Here is a 22,089-nt window from a genome sequence, read left to right as displayed (position 1 = left end):
CACTCATGTTTCTGTTCTTGTCCATACAGAGGTCCATAAAGCTTTTCTTGAAAACAGTAATTTCCCCACTGGCCTCTAGTTGGGAGAGTTTTCAGATAGAATAAACCCTTCATCTCCCTGGCTCTATTAGGATGCTATGAAAAGTCTGTGGGGGTGGTCACAGGCTTTGGTGACGGCTCTGATATGGCCCTCCCCACTGAACCCTCACACAGAGTAACCGTACCACTGCACCCCTGAACATGCTCCCCAATGTGCTCTAAAACAGCTGTAGAAAAGCCCGTATTTCATGTTTCTGGCCTCCATGTCTTTAAAAGGAAAAAATTGTCTCAATTAAAAATAAATCCATTTTATGATGCCACTGTTGAGTTTTAAACTTGACTCCACCACTGGAGCTGGAGGTGTGCATAAACAATAGACATTATGATGACATGAAGGTATGTTTCAAAATCATGCAAATAAGAGACTCAAAATGAATGAAAAATTCATTATGTTAAGACTACTGCAAAACACAAACACATCACATCCAAGCTTATAAAAAAACCCTAAACATGGCAAACATCTCAAAACATCAAGATCTGACCACAAGATTCATGAGGAAAAAAGACAGGCAGTCCTAGATGGCATTTTCTAAGCTTGGTTGTTGGTTTCTTTAACTGGTTCATGTAATAGTCAGAATGGCTCTTTCTCTCTTCCTCCTCTTTCTCTTCTTCTCCTCAAAGCGACCTGTGGCATCAGCAAAGAACATCACATCTTCTTTACTCTCGATCTCCCGCTGGAGGAACTGAAGGCCTGCGCTGTTAAAGCCCAGCACATCCTAAGGAAGTTGAGCAGAGTGATGAAAACTGATAGTCTAATGGAGACAGCAGTTTGCTGCAGTTGAAACATACTTACTCTGATTTCGCGGACTTTGGAGATAGTGTTGGTTCTCAACTCATCAATAACTGACAGCAGCATCTGGTTACCAGTGATCTGACCAAAGTGGATTCTTCAAAAGAACATAGACTTGAGTGCAAAGCATTTCTAACTCAAATTTCATCCTCCTATTAAGCATATTTAAAATGGATCAGTGGTCCTGAAGATCTACCTTCCTGTGGAGCCCAGTTCCAACCACAATCTATCACACCTGATCCAGTCCTTAATTGGCTGGATCAGAAACAGTGTTAGGTAAGTGTGGACAGCATGTTAGAGGCAGGTTGGAAGAAAACTCTTCTGGAAAGCAGCTCTCCAGGAGAAAGGTTGGTGACCACTGATATAATGTTGCAGAACTCAGTGGCTATGTTTACATGGTAAGATTTTTGCCAATCCGATTAAATACATTCCGATGACAGATTCAGATTGATTTGTTTATATGGACACACAGATACAGGTGTTTCTCCTTCTATTTAACAGATTATTTACAGGATTACACACCTCATTCAATCGGACAGAAATTGTATTCTGAATGGCCTCAATTGGACTAGACTATTCTGATTGAGGTGTTTACATGGACATATTCTATTCCAATTGAGCTATTAGTTGGATTATTAACAGATTATTAGGCTGCATGTTAACGTGGCTACTGTCACATGTAAGTTCTTGGTAACCAAAGTCGGTAGGTGTAATTCTGAAAAATAGGAGGTCATAAATACCTGAGCAAAAAGAAGAGGCAGCGGCAGACCAGCTCCACCTCTAGGCCCTGCTGTATGTAGGTGTTGAAGAGTGAGAGCAGATCGGGGATGTAGGGGAATGGCAGCACCAGCAGAGAAACCTCCAGCTCACTGAAATCAGAGGCAGAGAGAATTACTTAAACTACACTTACAAACTAACATCTCACATACATTAGAGCAGGCATGTCAAATTGCGGACCTTCTGGTCAAAAGTGATGCAGAGATTTCTACTCATCTACCACTCTGAATTCAGTTCATGAAGGCTTTGCTAAATAGCTGATGAGCTGAATCAGAATCAAACATATTACTACTGTATCACACAATGTTCACTCTTTGTCACCTAACAAATGTTTGTATTTGTTCTGTGTTCTCAGTGTATGCAGGCCTTCAACAGCAGCAGAGAGCACATGTACACCATGCAGCACACACAGCAAAGGAGTAATTTTCCTACCTGGACCGGACCTTCTTGATGACCTCTAGCACATAGCGAGAGGGCTGTGGGACAGCGAAAAAATGGGTTACTGCAGTAATCAGCAGTATAATCCATTTTGTGACATACCAATGCACCAAGTTAAGCATATATTTTTAAAAGGGTATTCCACTGATCTTTCATTATACATAATGTAATCGTTAAAATCTAAACAAAGTCAGTCAGAATAGCCCGATATGGATGTCTAAGCCTATTATCAGGAAATTGTGAGTTCGATCTCTGCTGATGCTACAGCCATCAGTGATCGGGAGTCCACCATCATTCAGCGCGATGCTCATTAGCTGATATAACATATATGTAGGTTGGCACTTTCCTCCAAGCTCGTTCAGCTGTCCAATGACACTGCTTTAGCAGTAGTTCGAAAAGAAGCAGTGGCTGGCTTCACAGAATTTGGAGAAAAAATGCGCTAGCTTTTGGTCTCCTACAATATCGCCCTGATATCATGTGATTGAGGGCGTCCTAACCAGTGGGTGGAACTGGGTTGAGAAAATTGGGATGAAAAAATTCCCTCAAAAAACAGACAATACAGTCATGGCCAAAAGTTTTGAGAATGATACAAATATTAATTTTTACAAAGTCTACTGCTTCAGTTTTTATAATGGCAATTTGCATATACTCCAGAATGTTATAAAGAGTGATCAGCTTAACAGCAATTAATTGCAAAGTCAATATTTGCCTAGAAAATGAACTTTATCCCCCAAAACACATTTCAACTTCATTGCAGCCCTGCCTTAAAAGGACCAGCTAACATCGTTTCAGTGATTGCTCCATTAACACAGGTGTGGGTGTTGATGAGGACAGGGCTGGAGATCAATCTGTCATGATTAAGTAAGAATGACACCACTGGACACTTTAAAAGGAGGCTGGTGCTTGGCATCATTGTTTCTCTTCTGTTAACCATGGTTATCTCTAAAGAAACACGTGCAGTCATCATTGCACTGCACAAAAATGGCCTAACAGGGAAGAGTATCGCAGCTAGAAAGATTGCACCTCAGTCAACAATCTATCGCATCATCAAGAACTTCAAGGAGAGAGGTTCCATTGTTGCCAAAAAGGCTCCAGGGCGCCCAAGAAAGACCAGCAAGCGCCAGGACCGTCTCTTAAAAGTGTTTCAGCTACGGGATTGGGCTACCAGCAGTGCAGAGCTTGCTCAGGAATGGCAGCAGGCAGGTGTGAGTGCATCTGCATGCACTGTGAGGCCTGGTCTCAAGGAGGGCAGCAAAGAAGCCACTTCTCTCCAGAAAAAAACATCAGGGACAGACTGATATTCTGCAAAAGGTACAGGGAGTAGACTGCTGAGGACTGGGGTAAAGTCATTTTTTCTGATGAATCCCCTTTCCGATTGTTTGGGACATCTGGAAAACAGCTTGTTCGGAGAAGACGAGGTGAGCGCTACCACCAGTCTTGTCTCATGCCAACTGTAAAGCATCCTGAAACCATTCATGTGTGGGGTTGCTTCTCAGCCAAGGGAATCGGCTCTCTCGCAGTCTTGCCTAAAACACAGCCATGAATAAAGAATGGTACCAGAATGTCCTCCGAGAGCAACTTCTCCCAACCGTCCAAGAGCAGTTTGGTGATCAACAATGCCTTTTCCAGCATGATGGAGCACCTTGCCATAAAGCAAAGGTGATAACTAAATGGCTCAGGGAACAAAACATAGAGATTTTGGGTCCATGGCCTGGAAACTCCCCAGATCTTAGGTCAATCATCAAGAGATGGGTGGACAAACAAAAACCTGCAAATTCTGACAAAATGCAAGCATTGATTGTGCAAGAATGGACTGCTATCAGTCAGGATTTGGTCCAGAAGTTGATTGAGAGCATGCCAGGGAGAATTGCAGAGGTCCTGAATAAGAAGGGTCAACACTGCAAATATTGACTTGCTGCATTAACTCATTCTAACTGTCAATAAAAGCTTTTGTTACTCATAATATGATTGCAATTATATTTCTGTATGTGATAAAAACATCTGACAAACACACATAAAAACCAGAGGGCAGCAGATCATGTGAAAATATAATATTTGTGTCATTCTCAAAACATTTGGCCATGACTGTAGTCTGATATGAAATACTCTGTTCTAGAGAAAGACAGGATTCAGAATTGCTCACATCACCACCACTGTACAGAAAATCCAGGAAACTAAGTTCCTCTACTGTGAGCCATTTCACGTCAAAATACTTTGAATAACTTAACTATTCTGACATTTTGAAAAATCAATGGAAGTTCCCTTTAATAGTCTGTAGAGGTCTCTGCTTTCAGGATAAGGAGCTAATCCTGCTGTTTACAATGTAAAAGGTCATTATTAAAATATAAATTAAATATGTGCTGCTTACCGAGATATTACCATAGGCCATAAGGGTGGGGTTTGTTGGAGGGGGCGGTAACTGCAAAACAACATTATGTAAACAATCAAGCACAGGTTGTTGATTTCCCTGCTCAAACACATTGGATTACACCTGTCTGTTAACTGTTAGGTTTAGTCTGTGTGTTTGGGTAGGGAAACTATAAAACTCCAGGACTGCAGGTGTGCACCCCTGGTCTAAACAGTTTTGTATATGCAGCAGCTCAAAATGATTTCCACTGAAATATTAAGTATAAAACCCATAAAGAAAAGCACTAGGAAAAAAATAAGTAAAATAACAAAAGATCAAGTGAATTAAAAGAATATGTTTTCAGATGTCTCTTAAAAGTATGAACCAAACTTGACTGTCTAATTGTGTTCCACAGTTTAGATGCATAATAACAGAAAGAGGCCTCTTTACTTTTTCTGTAATTTGCACAGGTTACTTGCAGGAGGTCTGTCACTGTCAGCAGATCTAAGATCACAAGGATCTGGGCTGCTGCATTTTGTGCAACTTGTGGGAGATGTATTGCTTCCTTGAGAAGCCCTCTAAAAAGTTAGAATAATCATTGCTGCTTATATCAAGTGCTTGGACAAGTTTTCCTCCCTATCTTTGAGACTTAAAAGTCCTAAATTTAACATTTCTGATGCTTACTTTTGAATCACCCTTCCTGGATCGGGGTCTTGTCATGCCAGAAGGGCTTGTGTGGTCTAGGATCTTCAGAGCTAAGTCGTCGGGAGCAATATGCTCCTGGTAGGGTCTCCCAGGGCGAACAGGTCTGGAGTGAAAACCCAGACCAACACAATCCAAAAACTCACCATGAAAAACGGGCACAGAAAACAGTGTACCCTGCCCAGGATAGGGTCACCAGGACCTACCCCTGGAGACAGGCCTGGGGGTAGTGTCCCCTGGCAAGTGCCTGGTGGCCGGGCAGCCCACGTAACCCGGCCGGGCTCAGCCTGAAGAGGCAACATGGGGGAACCATGTGGGCCCACCACCCGCAACGTCCAGCATGGGGGAGCAGTGCAGTGCTGCACAGGCAGTGGGAGATTGCAGGGGGGCCCTTGGAGGCCTAGGCCCTTGCAGAAGAAACATGGAATTAAACCTCACTCAAGGGGAAGGAGCCGGAACTTGTGCGGGAGTTTGAGAGTTACCAACTAGATATAGTTGGGCTCACCTCCACCCACAGTGTCTGCTCTGAAACCAAACTCTTTGATGGGGTTGGTCCCTCTCCTACTCAGGGGTTGCACAGGGTGAGAGGCACTGGGCGGGAGTGGGGATACTCACGAGTCCCAGACTGGCAGCCGTGCAGTTGGAGTTTGTCCCGGTGGACGAGAGGGTCACCTCAATGCGAATTAAAATCGCAGAGAGGAAAACTCACTGTTGTGTGTGCTTATGCACCAAACAACAGGTCAGAGTATTCTGCCTTCTTGGAGCGAGTGGGCGGGGTTCTGGAAAGGGTCCCACCTACAGACTCCACAGTCTTACTGGGGGACTTCAATGCTTATGTTGGCAATGACTGGGAGACCTGGAGAGGCGTGATTGGGAAGAACGGCCTGCCCGATCTAAACCCGAATGGTGAAATGTTATTGGACTTCTGTGCCAGGCATGGATTGTCCATAACAAACACCAAACACAAGTTCAAACTCAAGGATGTTCATAAGTGTACATGGTACCAGAGCTCCTTGGGTCAGAGGTCAATGATCGACTTTGTTGTTGTTTCATCTGACTTGGGACCGTATGTTCTGGACACTCAGGTAAAGAGAGGTGCTGAGCTGTCAACTGATCACCATCTGGTGAGGAGTTGGATCAGATGGCAAGGAAAACTGATGGTCAGACCCGGTAGGCCCAAGCGAATAGTGAGGGTGTGCTGGGAACGACTGTCGGAGGCCCCAGTTCAGAATGATTTCAACTCCCATCTCTGGGAGAGATTTTCTCATGTCCCGGAGGAGGTAGGGGACATGGAGTCTGAATGGACCCTGTTCAAAACCTCCATTGTGGAAGCTGCTGGGCATAGCTGTGGCCAAAAGCTTGTGGGTGCCTGTCAGGGCAGTAACCCAAGGGAGGCCGTCAAGCTGAAGAAAGAGGCCTTTAGGGACTGGATGGCCCAAAGGACTCCCGGACTCAGCAGAGAGGTAACGACAGGCAAAAAAGGTGGCAGCCGCAACGGTGGCAGAAGCAAAATCCAGGGCGTGGGAGGAGTTGGTGAAGCCATGGAAAAAGACTTTTGGTCAGCTTCAAGGAGGTTCTGGACAACTGTCCTGCGACTCAGCAGTGGTCGGGGTGGCTGCGCCCAAGCTGTAATCAGCAAGGGTGGAGAAACTCTGACTTCAAATGAGGATATTGTCGGTCAGTGGAAGGAGCACTTTGAAGAACTCCTTAATCCGGGAGACATGCCTACCTCACAGGAGTCAGGGCCGGAGGCCTCTGGCGGGTCAAACTCCATTTCCCTGGTGGAGGTCACTGAGGCAGCTGGCAAGCTCTTCAGTGGCAAGGCACCGGGGGTGGAGGAGATTCGTCCGGAGATGCTTAAGGCTCTGGATTTTGTGGGGCTGTCGTGGCTGACGCGCCTCTGCAATACTGCATGGACCTCAGGAACAGTACCCTTGGACTGGCAGACCGAGGTGGTGGTCCCCATTTTTAAAAAATGGATGCCTCCAGTGCTCACTGGAGCGGTTTGTAGCTGAGTGTGAAGCGGTTGGTATGCGTATCAGCGCCTCCAAATCTGAGTCCATGGTCTTAGCCCCTCAAAAGGATGGCATGTCCACTCCAGGTAAGGGGGAAGGACTTGCCCCAGGTGGAGGAGTTTAAGTATCTCAGGGTCTTGCTCACGAGTGATGGGAAGAGGGATCGTGAGATCAGCTGCAAGATGGGACAGGCGGCAGCGGTAATGCAGTCAACTGTACCGGACTGCAGTGGTGAAGAGTGAGCTGAGCAATAAGGTAAAGCTCTCTGTTTACCGGTCGGTCTACATCCCGACCCTCACCTATAGTCATGAGCTGTGGGTAATGACTGAAAGAATGAGACTGCGAATACAAGCGGAAATGAGCTTTCTTCGCAGGGTGGCGGGCTACACTCTATTTGATAGGGTGAGGAGCTCGGCCATCCAGGAGGACCTCGGAGTAGAGCCGCTACTCCTCTGCATTGAGAGGAGCCAGCTGAGATGGTTCAGGCATCTGATTTGGATGCCCCCTGGACGCCTCCCGGTGGGGGTGTACCAGGCACGGCTTGCCAGGAAAAGACCCTGGGGTCGTCCTAGGACCTGCTGGAGGGATTACATCTCCAAGTTGGCCTGGGAGCAGCTTGGGGTCCCTGGGAATGAGCTGGAGGAAGTTGCGAGGGACAGGGTCATCTGGGATTCTCTGCTCTCCCAACTGCTACCGCGACCCTATCTGGATTAAGCGGTTAACGACGACGATGACAATGATGACGATGATGATGTATGACTTTTGAATCAAGGGATGGGTTAACTTTGCAAGGAAACATAAATGTTGAGTAAAAAAAATTGATGAACATAATGATGTTGCAAAGGAACTGTTGTAGTAGGGATGTGTGTGTGAGTGTATGCTAGGATTTAAGGTTGAAGAGACAGTCAAACACACCTCCTTCCCTTCTGCCTTGCAAGCAGCTGTGTGCTCCTCTAGCATCTTGCTCTCCTTCCGGTAGAGTTCTAGAGACTCCATTATACGCTCAGCCTGGAATGAAGGACAGGAAAGAGTGAGTGTTCCAGTTAAATTTTAGTTATCACCAGAACCACATCATCTTCCCTCAATGCTGGAACTCACAGCTTTGACTGTCTCTATAGTCTTCTTTCCAGCAGGCTCTGCTTCTCCTTTGGTCTCTCCAGGAACCTGGGCATAAATGAGTTATCAAATCATGAGTCTAGCTGATATTACTGAAACAAGAGAAAGCCACAAACAATTTGTGAAGATCAAGACAACTGCTTACTACAGGCTCATCTCCTTTGGCCAAAGACTCTTCAAATTCTGCTTCTCTTTCCTGAAAAAGTCAGTCAGACAGAAATAAAGTAGGTTAAATGACCAGGTTGAGGTTTGGTGGCTAACTGCTGTTCAGATACAGTTCATGATTTAAAAATAAATAAATACGAACAAAAATTAATTTCATTATTATTTGGGTATAAAAACAGCTACCATTGTATTTTTCATGTTAGTCACATCTCTGTCTACTACATCTGTAGCACATTATCTGGACAATAATTACAAAGCATTTTTTGCACCCATGGGTGGGCAATATGATTATTTGTTATCATTAATATAAGATTACATCACAATATGCTTTTCTGAGTATTTTACATATATACACACACGTGGAAAAAATTGTTGGTACCCCTCGATTAATGAAAGAAAAACCCACAATTGTAACAAAAATAACTTTAATTTGACAAAAGTAATAATAAATAAAAATTCTATGAAAATGAACAAATGAAAGTCAGATATTGCTTTTCAAACATGCTTCAACAGAATTACTTAAAAAAATAAACTCATGAAACAGCCCTGGACAGAAATGATGGTACCCCTGAAAAATGTGACCAAACGGACACGTTAAATCAAGGTGTTCACTAATTAGCATCACAGGTGTCTACAATCTTGTAATCAGTCAGTGGGCCTATATATAGGGCTACAGGTAGTCACTGTACTGTTTGGTGACAAGGTGTGTACCACACTCAATATGGACCAGAGGAAGCAAAGGAAAGAGTTGTCTCAGGACATTAGAAAGAAAATTATAGACAAGCATGTTAAAGGTAAAGGTTATAAGACCATCTCCAAGCAGCTTGATGTTCCTGTGACTACAGTTGCATATATTATTCAGAAATTTAAGATCCATGGGACTGTAGCCAACCTCCCTGGACGTGGACGCAGGAGGAAAATTGATGACAAATCAAAAAGACGGATAATACGAATGGTAACAAAAGAGCCAAGAACAACTTCTAAAGAGATTAAAGGTGAACTTCAAGCTCAAGGAACATCAGTGTCAGATCGTACCATCCGTCGATGTTTGAGCCAAAGTGGACTTAATGGGAGACGACCAAGGAGGACACCATTGTTGAAAACAAAACATAAAAAAGCCAGACTGGAATTTGCCAAACTACATGTTGACAAGCCACAAAGCTTCTGGGAGAATGTCCTATGGACAGATGAGACAAAAATGGAACGTTTTGGCAAGGCACATCAGCTCTATGTTCATAGAGGGGAAAATGAAGCATATCAAGAAAAGAACACTGTCCCTACTGTGAAACATGGAGGAGGCTCTGTTATGTTCTGGGGCTGCTTTGCTGCATCTGGCACAGGGTGTCTTGAATCTGTGCAGGGTACAATGAAATCTCATGACTATTAAGGAATTCTAGAGAGAAATGTGCTGTCTAGTGTCGGAAAGCTTGGTCTCAGTCGCAGGTCATGGGTCTTGCAACAGGATAATGACCCAAAACACACATCTAAAAACACCCAAGGATGGCTAAAAGGAAAACACTGGACTATTCTGAAGTGGCCTTCTATGAGCCCTGACCTAAATCCTATTGAGCATCTTTGGAAGGAGCTGAAACATGCCGTCTGGAAAAGGCACCCTTCAAACCTGAGACAACTGGAGCAGTTTGCTCATGAGGAGTTGGCCAAAATACCTGCTGAGAGGTGCAGAAGTCTCACTGACCGATACAGGAATCGTTTGATTGCAGTGATTGCCTCAAAAGGTTGTGCAACAAAATATTAAATTAAGGGTACCATCATTTCTGTCCAGGCCTATTTCATGAGTTTATTTTTTTAAATAATTCTGTTGAAGCATGGTTGAAAAGCAATATCTGACTTTCATTTGTTCATTTTCATAGAATTTTTATTTATTATTACTTTTGTCAAATTAAAGTTATTCTTGTTACTATTGTGGGTTTTTCTTTCATTAATCGAGGGGTACCAACAATTTTGTCCACGTGTGTGTGTGTGTGTGTGTGTGTGTGTGTGTGTGTGTGTGTGTATATATATATATATATATATATATACATACACACACACACACACACACACACACACACACACATTCTAGTAGTACTGACATTATATATATAGAGCAAGTACTAATGTAGTTAATGGTTAGCTAAAATAAGTAAATGCTATTTAAAATTGTGACCATCATTTATGCCTTACATCTTTCCAACAAAAATTAGTCATTTATGGTGTAGAACCTAGTAGCTTAGCATGCTTCAACTTCAAGGAGCAACGCGGTGTGTACAATTGGCATAAATATGCATATTCACAGATCTTCGCACTTTTAATAAGTGTTAAGGTTCAGGGATGCTTCTGTGCAAATTTTAAGTGGTGTTCTGGGCATAAAAATAATACACACAAACTAACAATTTAAGTTTTTTTGTGTATTATGTATTAAATTTGTGTTCATTTAAGAACACACCAATTAACATCGATGATTTATTTATGGCTTCAACTTTAACTACTTTGAGACTGCCAGTAGCCCCAGCACCTCTGTCCTTCCAGCACTCACCATCTCTTTTTCCTCCTCCAGAATGATAGGCTCCCTTGTTCTTTCCCAAAGCCTGAGGGACTTATCATGAGAGGAAGAGACGATGTGGTCTCCATTGGGACTGATGGCCAGGCACCATACTTCACCTTTGTGACCCTGAAAAAGAAAGATCCAAAGTTAAAGGTCAGAAAAGTAATGAGGCTTTAGTTGTGTTTTCTTTGATACTTGTGTTGACTTCTGCTTGCATAATTCAATCAACCTTTGATGCCTATTGACTGTGTTCTATTCTTATTACAGGTTTAGCCCTAAAAGTGAATAATAGCTATTTTCACCCCATGAAGCCCAGAACAAACATTCAGCTCATGAAGATGTGCATATGTAGAACGGTTCACTTTGTTAAAAGAGATCACCTCCAGGGTCTGGATGTGCTCAAACTTGTCTGCATCCCACTGTTTGATCTTTCTGTCCTTCCCCGCTGTGAAGAACAGATGGGTTTTTGGAACAAACTGAAGGAACATTACACTGGAAAGAGAGAGAGAGAAAAAAATAGATGACAAATACTGACTGACCTTCTGAGATGACACCACCCTGTGTCACCAGTACAGAATACATACTGATACCGGACATAAGTAATAACTAACTAAAAGCAGACTCTGGGAAGGGAATTATCACACTTATGTCACACAGTGATGAAGTCATATACTTTCTTTGGGCTCTATAGCTATCGAATTGAGAAATGTAATAATGTATAAGCAGCAAAAAGCATTAACTACCTGTCATCATGTGCAAACATTGAACGATGGCAGTCACCGAAGTCCAAACCCCACACTTTCACATTTCTGTCTGCTGATCCAGTAACTATCAATGCACAATCCTAAAGAACAACATTAAGAAATTGGCTTATATTTTTTTTAAAAGCAAGCTGTAATGAGGGACTGCATACTGAAATTAGATTTGGCACGGGACTCACATGTGAAATGTCCATGCAGAGCACAGGCAGTTTGTGTCCATACAGGGACAGGAAAAACTAGAGAAAGAAAGAGAAAAATACATATATAACATCAACTTCATTTTCACTGTACTTTTAGCCTTTTAAAATGGAGCACAGACAAACATGTTTATGATTAATTGCATGTGTGAACCAGCAACTTTCAGAGCTTTCATCAGGCCTGAAATTTTAGTATGAACTTGAATGTAGCTTGAATTATCTATATGAGCCTTGCCTGAGCCTGACCAAGCTTTGTCCAGACCTGACCTAAAACACATCATTATGTTTTGAGTCAGAAACTGAACCGAGTACAAGAAAATTCTGTCCAAAACTGACCAGAGCTGGCCCATCATGACCCAAAGTGCAGAATAAAACCTGACAGGATAGCTTGGTTACCATGTCTTGGACATAATATTAGTCATTATATCACAGACCAATAAAATAAAAAATATACAGAATAATGTACTATGATAAAATAAGGAGCGGTCCAAGACTTGTACCTTGAAAATTTTATTAGTCAAACAATGGTTCTGAAAAGCATCTCAGATGTTTTGTGGTGTGGACGAAGTTTGCACACTGCACTTTTCCCACACTGAGTGATGCTTATATAGCCAGATGTCAGCTTCACCTGTTCAGTCCTAAAGCTCTATTTCTTCGCATAGAACACTACATAGAACATACTACACATATAACATATGACCTATTATAACAAATCGAGCATCTTTTTGGTTATACTGTAAGGAAAACTGTGCTTTCCTGAATTGATTCATTGTTTATCTTCTGTGGACCTCTGTAATGAAAATGTGACTAACGTGCCAGAATAAAATATGTTTGACATGAGCTCAGCTCATAACATAAGCAGGTCACATCAGTTTTGGACAAATATTTCAAGTTCTAGTGTCTTAATAGCTTACAGACACATAAGCATCATTAGTGTTTGTGTTGTGCTTCTGCTGTATATGCTGCGCAGTGTACCTTTAGCGTATCTGTGTAGAATATCTTCACAGTGCAGTCGAGCAGAGAGACAGCCAGCAGTCTCTGATTAGGACTGTAACGCACACACAGCACATCCTCATCCAACTGCAACGTCCGAGCGTGTTTCACCGTCAGTCTCCTACAGCAAAAATACATCTGTGAGAACTTTCTACTGCTTTTATACAACAGTGGAGTAGTATAGGCAGAGAACTTGTACAGAGGAGAATTACCATCTCTCTCCATAATGTCTTCTGGGTTTCTCAAACACTAGAGGGCGTTCCCAAGCAAGTCCAAAATAAATGGGTTAAGATGGAGTTTTTAAACAAAATCAATTTATAGACGCTTAAATATTTTAATGTAAAGGAATACATTTATTTCCTGAACACTGAATAGCATAAAACATTTTAACATTGCTGTTCTATTTTAAGAGCTTTTATAATCGAGTTATAGGAGTTTCAATGTGTGAGCGCAAACAGCCAATGAGCAGCTCTACGCGCCAACCAAGTGGCACTCACTAGCACTAATGCCAGCATTCTGCTGCCCAAAACCCATGTGCTATAGAAAAAAGGAAACATGCAGGTATGTTTTCTATACTTTTTTAGTGAACTACATTCTTCTACTTTCCAAAATTAAAGGAAGGTTCTGGGCAAGTGATGAGGAACTATTAGCGAGTAAACAAACAACGGCCCATTCTTTTCACCCTAGCTCATCCCTTGTAAAAATTCTCTGGTAGCACAGCTTACAGAAGTTTATAATGCTTTTCACTGCTAAATAAGGTTATCCACAAAGCTAGCCAATGCTATGTTTATCGGTGGAAAACAGCTAATGTTAATGAGCAGTCACACTATAGCATTTAACTTATTCTGCCCAAATGCATCAATGGTAAATATATCTGCAACTGACATGACATGGTCAACACACTGGAAATGATTAGACCAGAGGAGTTGAACAAGTACCCAACATGACTTGGTAGCCAACAAAGTTATTTAGCGTGTGTGTTGTAATGCCACTACACTACTTGGTTAGTGTGCAGAGCACACTGATATGCTGCAAGATGTTACCCACAACTCAAAAAGGAGTTCTGGTATAGTTCAAAGTATTGTTTCTGACAAAAAAGGTTTATATTTAAACTTTTTACAAACTGTTTACAAATGTAAATGTAAAAATGGTAAACAAATGTTAGGGAAAATCTTGGCTAATATATTTCTGAAAGAAAAAAAAAAGAATATCTACTTTTGAACTAATCCAATTGTGTGGTTGGAACTGTAGTATAATTGACAATTACACAACCTATGCATTAGCCAGCAGTGAGAGTAAGAGCAGTGGTCAGTAATTCTATATTGTCTTACTTGTTTGGTCCAGATTCGTTGTCTTTTATGAGCTCGAAGTCCCAGAATTTCACTGTCTTGTCTGCTCCTCCGGTTACGATACCCCTCTGAACACACAAATACACATGAAAAAAGTGGAGCAAAGAGACACATAAAAAACTCATAATGACAAACAAAGAACACACAGGCACAGATGTAACAAGAAATGCAGCATCTACAGAGCAGCTATACACTGGCTACGTTTTTTGAAATAATAACAGTGAGTATAGTTTCCTTCAGCACCTGATCAGGAGAAAGGCAGATGGACCACAGAGCTCCATCATGTGCTTCTGTAGTCTCCAGCAGACTTCCTGATGCAAGATCAAAAATCTGAATCTTTCCACTCTGTGAGAAAACACACGCGCCACAGAGACTCATGAGATCAAAAGAAAATCTAATCTTATTTCATTCAACTTTTCCCCATTCAGTAAAAGCACCAGTGAGTCATGACCTCATCACCCCTACTTCAATACTTCTTTTAGCTGAAAAGTGACAAAATATTCAGATCTAGCTAAGTGTATTTTACTTTATTGTTAAAGTAAAGTGATATTTTGATAGTTTTACACACCCATATTAGTTTTTAATTCAAGTTGTGTTAGATGCAAGTGAAAGGTTGTTACCAATGTATTTAAGAACATCTGGCAAAACACTCAAGTATTTAAGAATTAAAAGAGACAATGATGTACCTTGGTTCCTATGATAATCTGTCTATCTCCAGGCACAAACAGTGAGCAGAGGGCATACTCGCATGCCATGGTGCGAATCACCTGCAAAGTGGATCTAAGAAAAAGGAAAAGTCTGGTTAAGACCTCAAGGATACTAAAACAAAGGTTAGGAAACTGGGCCTATATTACATAAACCTCCTATCTCTGGTTCCAAGAGAAGCTCTGAAAAGCCAAGATCAGATTTTTTCACAAGATGATACTACAGAAGCAAATGTTATTTCAGGAAGTTTATCTGTTACCAAGCAAGCAGCAATGCATGCACAGCTGAAACTTAAACACAATTAAAATAACATTTAAAATGTTGGCTAAGTTAGTTAGCTGGACAGCTGCCATTATTTAGACTAAAAATGTCAAAAAACGTCAAAGTGCAATGAACTGGAAGTTATGCACCCACTGCTATTAAACAAGTTTCCATTTCTCAAAGCTTTAGCCAGTGTAGAAGATGTGCAAACGCTAGTCCCCTTAATAAACAACCACACATTCAACTCTGTCTCATTATTCACCTCCATTGTGGTAATATCTCATTTGGCAAATTTTCATCAACATTAACACACAAAGATAATGAAAGGAAATGGTGGAAAACATGCTGACACCACCAATCAAGGCTGCCACTTCTGTAAACATCAGCTAGCCAAAATCACTAGGCTAGGTTTTCATCTAAAGGATTTTTTTTTCTTTTTGCAAAAAATTTAACACTGTTAAACATTTGTTAATGGAAATTGTTTAAATTGTCAGTAATATTTCATGAATATAAACAAAACTTTTTTTTTCCCCTCGATCAACTTTAGTAGGAAATTTTGCATTCATACATGAAGTGTGGCAAGTGGTGCCACTTTTCAGCACTTACAGAAAGAGATGTTCAGAAAAGGCTACAGTCTTTCTTAACGAAGGTAGAGAAACATGATCTCTCACATAATAGTTCTGGCAGAATAATAAACATAATATAGATATTTCAAAACAGAACAAAAGAAAATTTCATTATTAGTAGGTTATTGAGAAGTCAGGGAAACCAAAATATACATACACTGCCTTGTGAAAAAATGTCTTTAGACTGACCTGTTCCACACTTTGACTGTCTCTCCAGAGGCAGAGAGGACAGCAATGTTGTCAGAGCTGAAAGTTAGAGTTCTAACGTCGGTGCGGTGGCCCCCGAGCGTGAGCCGACAGGTCTTGGTACTAGCAGGGTTCTTCTCTGTGGTGTTCAGAGTGTATGTCTCTACTGTGTTATTCTGCAGTAATAGAGCAATCTTCATCTCACCATTAGGAGACAGAAAGCAGTCCACCGACCTGAGAAATACATATTAGTACTACTCCATCTGAGATTTACATGCGCAGGAGTTGATAATTGCATCATTTACCCAAAATCTGATCGCATCTACCTGATCTTGGAAGAGGCTTTTATATTGGTCAGCTTTTGAATCTCATCTGTCAACTTTCTCTCCACTACTGGGTCTGCTGAACCAGCATCTCCATCCTGAGACCTAGACCGCAGGCATAGTTATGTGCAAAAGGACATTTAGAAAATTTTAGATCTTCGATTCTGATTTTGTTTTATTTTTTTCATAATAATCTAAATAGTCATCACACACTTAGCCTTCTTCCTGGCTTTCTTCAATTTTCTCTCCATTTTCTTCTGAATTTCCTCCTCTGGAAGCACAGCAAAGATCTCCAGATTGGCATCTAGGCCCTACAGAGATAAGCCACTGCAAAAGTCAATATTACTGTAACTATTTAACAATAAATATCTCTCATATCTCAAAGTCACAAACAAAGAACATACATACATGACATGCTAAGATTTTAGCTTTGGGGTCAGCAGTCAAAGACACAACCCTGTCTCTGGCTTCTCTCAGAACAGAGCCGGCTTTTTTACAGCTGAGAATTCTCTGGAGAAAGACAGGATAAAGGGAAGATCAAACATGTTTTGAAATATATTCATCTAAAACAAAAATATGGGACATAAAATTATAGCAATATGATAATCTCATATCCAGATGTCAAAGGTCAGTGGTCATATTTGTAGAATTAGTAGAAAATAAGCATCATTAATAACAGGAGCAGCACCTCCTCTGGGTCTTCATCAGGGCCTTCATCTTCATTGTCTTCATCATCAAGAAGACCTTTCCCTTTTTTCTCCCGTGGTTCCCCTACTTCTTTATTCTTAATATTGTAGGAAATATGAGTACAGACAATAAAATATTACATTTCTCTTGTTTCAATAATGTGCCAAACAAGGATTTCACAGCTTTTTCACCATGTAAACATATGGCCTAAATTATATCTCCTTACCTCCTCCAGGTAGTCAATGTCCCAAGCTCGGAGCTCGCTGTCAGCTGAGCCAGTCAGAAGCCTGTTTTCCTGATTCAACAGAACCATCCCCCAAACCTAAAGAATGAAAGAGGATCAGTAACTGGCTTATTCATAACTTCAACAACAATCATGTGGTAATGATGGCAGAGAGTTCACAAACCAACTTTACTGCAAAGGTAGTGAGCTGCACTCAGAGCAGCCCCGTCTGGAAATACTTTGGAGCACTGCTTAAAGGTGAATGGACTGCAAAATTGTGAAACCTCAAGATAAAGTTGTATGTACACTATGTAAGCTACAGTTACCCTACCAGCACTAGCAACCTAAGGGGAACATCTTGAAAATATGCACCTGAATGCATCTCGTTTATTTCCTTCTTAAAATTCATGTTAAATCTTTTAATCAGTTGCAGACATGCAACTATAATTTAATATTCAGCACTAAACATTGGAAAGTGAAATGGGTGAAAAATTCATCTGCCTCAATTTAATAATACAATCTCTGGCAACAGCATGTGTCACATGAACAGTAGCTTGAACGTGAGTGAGACCTGTCAGCTGCGTGGCTGTGAGCGCCTTAAGATGCCATTACGATACTTCTGGACATCCTCAACAACCTCGGAATCACTGGTTATGCGTGGAAGTGGTTCAAGTCCTATCTGGAGGATCGCTCTTATCAGGTAACATGGAGAGGGATCACATCCTCTCCATGCAGGCTATCCACTGGTGTCCCCAAGGCTCGGTCCTGGGTCCTCTTCTCTTTTCTCTTTACACTAGCTCTCTTGGTGATGTAATATCTTCTCATGGCTGCTCTTATCACTATTATGCTGGTGACACTCAACTAATGTTTTCTTTCTCTCCCTCTGACACACAGGTTTCCAGTCGCATCTCGGCATGCCTGTCTGACATCTTTTCATGGATGGCAGCTCACCACCTGAAGCTCAATTCCAGCAAGACTGAGCTGATATTCATCCCTGCAACTACAGGTCCTCATCATGATCTTGCCATCTCATTCGAGAACTCCCTGATTGTTCTATCTGTAGAGGCAAGAAGTCTTGGTGTGACGCTGGATGGCCAGTTATCGTTTTCGACTCACATCGCAAACCTGACTCGGTCATGCAGGTATCTCCTGTACAACATCCGAAGGATCCGACCCTTCCTCACCTGAGAGGCCACCCAGGTGCTAGTGCAGTCTGTTGTTATCTCAAGGCTTGACTACTGCAACTCACTCTTGGCTGGTCTTCCCATGCAGACCATCAAACCTCTGCAATTCATCCAGAATGCGGCAGCACGACTCGTCTTCAATCCCAAGTTCCCAAATGCCCAAGTTCAGCCATGTCACCCCACTGCTGCGCTCCCTTCACTGGCTTCCTGTAGCTGCACGCATCAGATTTAAAACCCTAATGCTTGCCTACAAAGCCAAAAATGGACCAGCCCCTACCTACTTGATGGCAATGGTGAAATCTCGAACTGTACCATGAGCCCTTCGAGCTTCGAGTACAGCTCGGCTTGACCCGCCATCCTTCAAGGTGCACGGAAGACAAGCGTCGAGAATGTTCTCTGTACTGGCACCCAGGTGGTGGAATGAACTCCCCCTGGCTGTCCGAACAGCAGAGTCTCTCGCTGTCTTCAAACGTAGACTGAAGACTCATCTCTTTACACAGCACTTAAATGAGCACTGAATTATAAGCTGCACTTTATTGTACTTCACTGTGTATTGCAGTTTATTGTATTGCATTGAATAGCACAGAGTTCTGCGTTCAACTGTTTCTTTTTCTCTTGGTGTCTGCAGTGACATTTTGTTTCTAGCAGTATCTGAGCTCAGCACTGTCTTTTTCTCTAAGCTTTTGGTAACTAGCAAAGATACTTTCTCTAGATTGACAAAGCACTTCTTGTAAGTCGCTCTGGATAAGAGCGTCTGCTAAATGCTGTAAATGTAAATATAATGCCATGTTCCACTGTACATTTTATACTGGAAATACTATTTTTTTTTATGGTAAGTCTACACTGCAACTTGCTTTTTGCTATGGTATGAGATACAGGTGTCACTGGGCGTTGAAACCTCTGCACAAAAGATGCATTTTAAATGTCATTTTAAATGTTGGAATGGTCCTGACTAATCAAAAACTCTGCTAAAGGTTCTGTGTGTGAAAACAGTTTAAACAAACCGCAGGATTATGTAACAGAGGGGAAAAATGGTATCATTATGAGCAGATACTCAAGACTGACTTATCGAACATGAAAAAATGGTATCGAGCAACCCCTAGTAATAACCCAGTTGTACTGCATTTGAATTGCACTGCAAAATAACATGAATTCCAAACATTAAAAACACCAGATAACCCCAGAAATTAGAGGCACTGTTGTACTAAATATACAGTCACACAAAGGCAGTATGATATTTTATTTTGCAACAGGTGCAAGTGGCCTTGCTTACCTCACTCCGATGGCCCACCATGGTTTTAAAACAGTGCTGGGTATCCAAGTCCCACCATTTCACAAAACTGTCCTTTGAGCTGGGGAAAATATGACATAAGCAAGTCAATTCAGAACATGGCTTTGATTTCAGAGTACAAACAATTTTCACAACAATAATTTACTGAAGGTACATAGTGATTCAATTCTAAATTTTTTTTGTATTTGAGCTGTTACATCATTTAAAAGGAATCCGACTGACCTTGTAACTAGAAGATTTTTGTTCTTTAAGAAAAAAGCCTGTGTGATGGCATCTTTGTGCCCTTTGAGTCTGTACAACCCACACTCATTTATCACGTCCCAAACAATCACGTCTGTGTCCTTCAGGAAGAAAGAAAACAGCTCTTTATTCAGTTGTAGTGAGATATTCTTTGCTTAGGGACAAATGTGAGATCACACTTTATTTACAGGGTAGCGCAGAGAAGAAAAATCAAACACAGGCTCTGTTCTTACCCTGGACCCAGTGACAAGCCGTGCTCCCAGTGCATCATACTGGATGCTTACGATAGCAGATTTATGTCCATTAAAGGAGACGTTGCTTTCACCATTTAATAGACTGAAGATGCGCAGACTGCCATCCTCATAGCCCACAGCTATGTGGACACCATCCGGAGAGGGGCAGAGATGTGTCACCTCGTGTTTATTACCCTCGAGGATTAACACCTAGGAAACAGCAGGTGAGTAAAGCAGGTAACCACAGACATTTACCACTGATTCAACCACAAGACATCATCAGTTTCACAGAGACATAATAAAACGGATTAGTTTATGCCTACATTACAAAATTAAGGTGATTTCAGGTTCAATGCAATTCTGAGGTCTAAATTCATTAGATCCTAGATTTGATATTCATCATTTTACCAAATTTAATGGCATCTTAGCATTAACATTGTCTTAACTAGTAGAGAGAGTGTTAATTGTGGTACACTCTGCTGTTTCATCTTTGTGCTAAGACACTTTTGAGAAACTGATTGGCTAGGCTTGGAAAAATACAAAATTTTATTTCTAAGCGTAAAGCAGTATGGCCTTGAGCAAAAGTGTGTTCACATTAGATCACAGTAAGATGCATCTAGATGTTTTCCATGAAAGACACCAAATAAGAGAGCAACAGGCAGATCAGTGGTACTGTTGGTCACTGTCATAACTCATGAACAGCCTCGCAGTTCAGTCATTACCGACCCTTAGATGGTCCACATCTTCACTCCATCCCACCTTCCAATACATCTGAACCAAACTAGCAAGTCGTACAGAGAAAAAGAGCAAACATGTGAACCGTCTGTAGGTCCACAAGGATAATGAGATCTTACTGGCTTGAAACTTTACCTTCTCCGCTTTTCGCACGTCCCATATGAACACATGCTCGCAGGCACCCACCGCTACGTATCGCCCCCTCTCACCGCCCCTCAGGGTCACAAACACGATGTTGGATTTCTGGCTGCCAATCACACCGAAAACAGCAGAGGGGGTGTAGCGCAGGTACTGTTTAGTCAGGCCCATGGCAAGTCGCAGGAAGCTTTCCACAACCTGGACACAAAGTGAAAACTTTTTCAATTGGAATCTTTTATTATAAAGTTTTTACAGAGTGAAGTTTCAAACGCAAGTACTAATTCAACCGTCAATAAGACAAGCTAACTGCTAACTGAGCCTGTTTTCACTCCAAAATCTCCACTTAAGAGTCACAGTCAATATAAGAAAACCATGTAAACTGTAAACGTTCGTACACTAACTTACACGAAGCTGAAGTCACGTCTCATTTGCCTGAGGCGCCCGAACGCAACTGCTGCCTATTTTAACATTGCTGTGTTCGGCGTTGTGGTCCAGGCTAACATGCTAAAACTCACTGGTCTGGACACACGCGTGTGATGGGAGGTGCAAACTAAATAGTCTAACAATTCAACTAATACGTTTCCACAAACTACTGCGGTACAAACTCTGCTCACCCACGTACCTTTCAAATAGTAACCCACTGATTTAATTTAACAGATTTCTAGCAGGAGGCTGGCGAGCTCTTCCATCATCCAGTCCAGGTACACATGTGGTCTTCAACAAAGTCCGGAGTAATCGATTTCCCCGATCGATTTGGAAGTTTATTTGTAAACCTTGTTTTTTGTGATTTAAACATAGATCATTGTTTTAATTTATTTACATAAATATTACATTGTCCTTATTGGATTACATGTGCTTTATATTACTTCGTGTGCTTTCGATTACTTTGGCCTTACCGTATCATGTTACCGAGCATCCGAGAGTGATCTACAGCTGCGTTTGTACAATAAGATGTGATTAAACA

General features: G+C 41.7%; 1 protein-coding gene across 2 annotated transcripts; it reads right to left on the bottom strand.

Moving 5' to 3' along the window:
* Positions 1-330: 330 nt before the first annotated feature.
* Positions 331-21,863, bottom strand: wdr3 (WD repeat domain 3). 2 transcript variants are annotated; one of them, XM_017704587.2, is made up of 27 exons: positions 21,748-21,863; positions 21,123-21,323; positions 20,253-20,462; positions 20,002-20,120; positions 19,762-19,840; positions 17,308-17,403; positions 17,083-17,178; positions 16,803-16,904; positions 16,608-16,705; positions 16,398-16,499; positions 16,075-16,305; positions 14,980-15,073; positions 14,537-14,638; positions 14,276-14,361; positions 12,927-13,065; positions 11,934-11,990; positions 11,737-11,837; positions 11,374-11,485; positions 10,985-11,119; positions 8,429-8,479; positions 8,266-8,331; positions 8,083-8,175; positions 4,472-4,522; positions 2,098-2,141; positions 1,629-1,757; positions 892-985; positions 331-814 (listed from the first exon to the last, which is right to left on the bottom strand). In XM_017704587.2, exons 2-27 carry the CDS (start codon positions 21,294-21,296, stop codon positions 659-661), a joined length of 2,817 nt encoding a protein of 938 aa, XP_017560076.1. In that variant the 5' UTR covers positions 21,297-21,323; positions 21,748-21,863; the 3' UTR covers positions 331-658. The 2 variants fall into 2 exon arrangements, with proteins under 2 accessions (XP_017560076.1, XP_017560077.1); XM_017704588.2 differs by lacking the exon at positions 21,748-21,863 and adding an exon at positions 21,531-21,720.
* Positions 21,864-22,089: the final 226 nt, after the last annotated feature.

The sequence above is a fragment of the Pygocentrus nattereri genome, chromosome 6 (assembly GCF_015220715.1).
Source record: "Pygocentrus nattereri isolate fPygNat1 chromosome 6, fPygNat1.pri, whole genome shotgun sequence".
NCBI lineage: Eukaryota > Metazoa > Chordata > Actinopteri > Characiformes > Serrasalmidae > Pygocentrus > Pygocentrus nattereri.
The sequence above is the reverse complement of the archived record's forward strand: the minus strand, read 5'-3'. Positions and strand labels throughout refer to the sequence as shown.